General features: G+C 43.6%; 1 protein-coding gene across 1 annotated transcript; it reads left to right on the top strand.

Annotated features, from left to right (window-relative positions):
• Nucleotides 1-192: 192 nt before the first annotated feature.
• On the top strand, nucleotides 193-607 carry PPTG_18513 (hypothetical protein; the record flags this gene model as incomplete). The annotated part of the gene is made up of 2 exons (XM_008916757.1): nucleotides 193-456; nucleotides 533-607. The coding sequence occupies 2 exons, from the start codon at nucleotides 193-195 to the stop codon at nucleotides 605-607; spliced, it is 339 nt and encodes a 112-aa protein (XP_008915005.1).
• Between the last annotated feature and the right edge of the window lie 1,294 nt (nucleotides 608-1,901).

Raw genomic sequence — 1,901 nt, 5'->3', positions numbered from 1 at the left:
AAGATAGCACAGAACACATATCACTTGAAAATTGGATGAAACCATCACTCTTGACGTTGTCCTACCGGTAGGACTTTTGGGTGTCCTACCGGTGGGATTTTTGTCAGGCGAACTAAGGTTAAAGGGAGGGCAGTGAAGTCCGATGTAGTTTGGGCTGTCGAGCAAGCTGCAATTGACTCTTGGTCCAAGTTCATGGTGTTCATGGTGAAGAAGCACATCGTCGACAGCTCAAAACCCAACGAGGACCGGAACACTTGGCTTCAATCAATGCATGACAAGACTGCCATGCTTCTTATCTATGATTATGGCGTCAGCCTCGGGAGAAAACAAGATCGCCAAGCGTTTTGGAAGGCTGCTGAAGTCACGCTTCGCGAGGTTGTGGGGCGCCTACAGGATCTTTGGGGCGCCACATACACAGGTGAAGCTGTGGTGTGGCGTATGTGGGCTACTGAGGTGGTTCGCAGTCAGGATCGCTCCACATTGGACGATAAGATACGTGCTCCGCCACCTTCAAGTGTTTTGCGACTCTTAGCGGCTACTGATTCTCGTGTCCAAGAATACGTCAATGATCTTCACCACTCGACACAAAGTGCTCTCGACGTTGTGAACACATCTATCGCTGGGTCATTGTCTGCTGTGTTTTTTTTTTTGTAAATGTGCGCCAGTTCTTTCCTGGAATACCCAAGATAGTAATAACCGTATAAACAGTGGAGAATTGTGTTGGGACTGGCGTGTTGCCGAGTAGCTGCTGCCTCCATCTTGCTAAACAGTAACAAAATGTGGTTTAGCAAATCGTTGACGTTTCTACCAGCATCAATAACACAAGATTGACAATAGTACCAAGTGTACGTATGTCCTTGGAGATCCAGGGCTGCAAGGAAAGATGCTGCAATCCAGCAGTGCAGGCGAAGATCCGCGTTGAACTGCAATCCTAATTGACCAATCAGAGCGCTCTGTTGATTTGGACGCTGATGACACGAATCGATCAAGATTTCCAAATATACTCAGAATTCACAATACCTGATCGTATTAGAATACCTACGCGTGATGACATTTTTTACCCGACCACTAACACAAGTAACAGTTCAGCTAAGATAGCATTTGTAGCACAGTACATGTAAAATCTAGTATTCTCACTCCGCTATTACATCATGATGTCAAATATTATATTCGCTGGAGCGGTCATACGTTTCCATACTGGAGAAAAAACGAGTTTGGTTTCTACTCTGAATGAACAATTCCATCGTCAGAACAGCTTTTTCATAAAAGTTGTTTTTTGCCACTCACGTCTAGTAGGTTTGCGAGCGTACCATATCGGTATCGGTTCAGTCTAGAAAAGCATACAGAACCAAGTTATTTATTATGTTGCAATAAAAACATTAAGTTTTTTATTATTACTAAAAAAAGTAACTTCTTACAAAGAGCAATAATGGACAATTCATTGTTTTAATTTTTGCCATTATTTTGAACAATTATTGTTTGTACAGAAACGGTCTCCCACACAACTTTAATGGGAATGGACAAAAATATTTCGAGAGATTTGATTGGCCGGGATAGCATTCAGACAAAAAAAAGCCATTAAAATTTTAATGGTTTTTTTTTTCGTCTGAATGCCATCCAACGGCAAGCGACAAGCTCGTTGTCGTTGAGTAATAAAATATGACTGGAAACCAGTACGATGGAAAGGCGAAAATTCTCATTCTCCGGATTTCGAGGGATGGCAGGCGGTCCAAGCGTCGTTTTGAGGGACGGCGGTCCCCCATTTTCTGGAAAACCAAGATTTCGATGATGAAGGGTCGCGGTAGAGATCTCTGTTACTCGAGCTCACAACCAGATTTTCGCCTGAGTTTGAGGGATGACGGAACCCTCGGAAACACGTGACCAGTTGCAACAGCTACGTG

The sequence above is a fragment of the Phytophthora parasitica genome (genome assembly GCF_000247585.1).
Source record: "Phytophthora parasitica INRA-310 unplaced genomic scaffold supercont2.88, whole genome shotgun sequence".
NCBI classification, from domain to species: Eukaryota; Oomycota; class Peronosporomycetes; order Peronosporales; family Peronosporaceae; genus Phytophthora; species Phytophthora nicotianae.
Note: the sequence above shows the minus strand (reverse complement) of the source record. Positions and strands in the feature narration are given on the sequence as shown.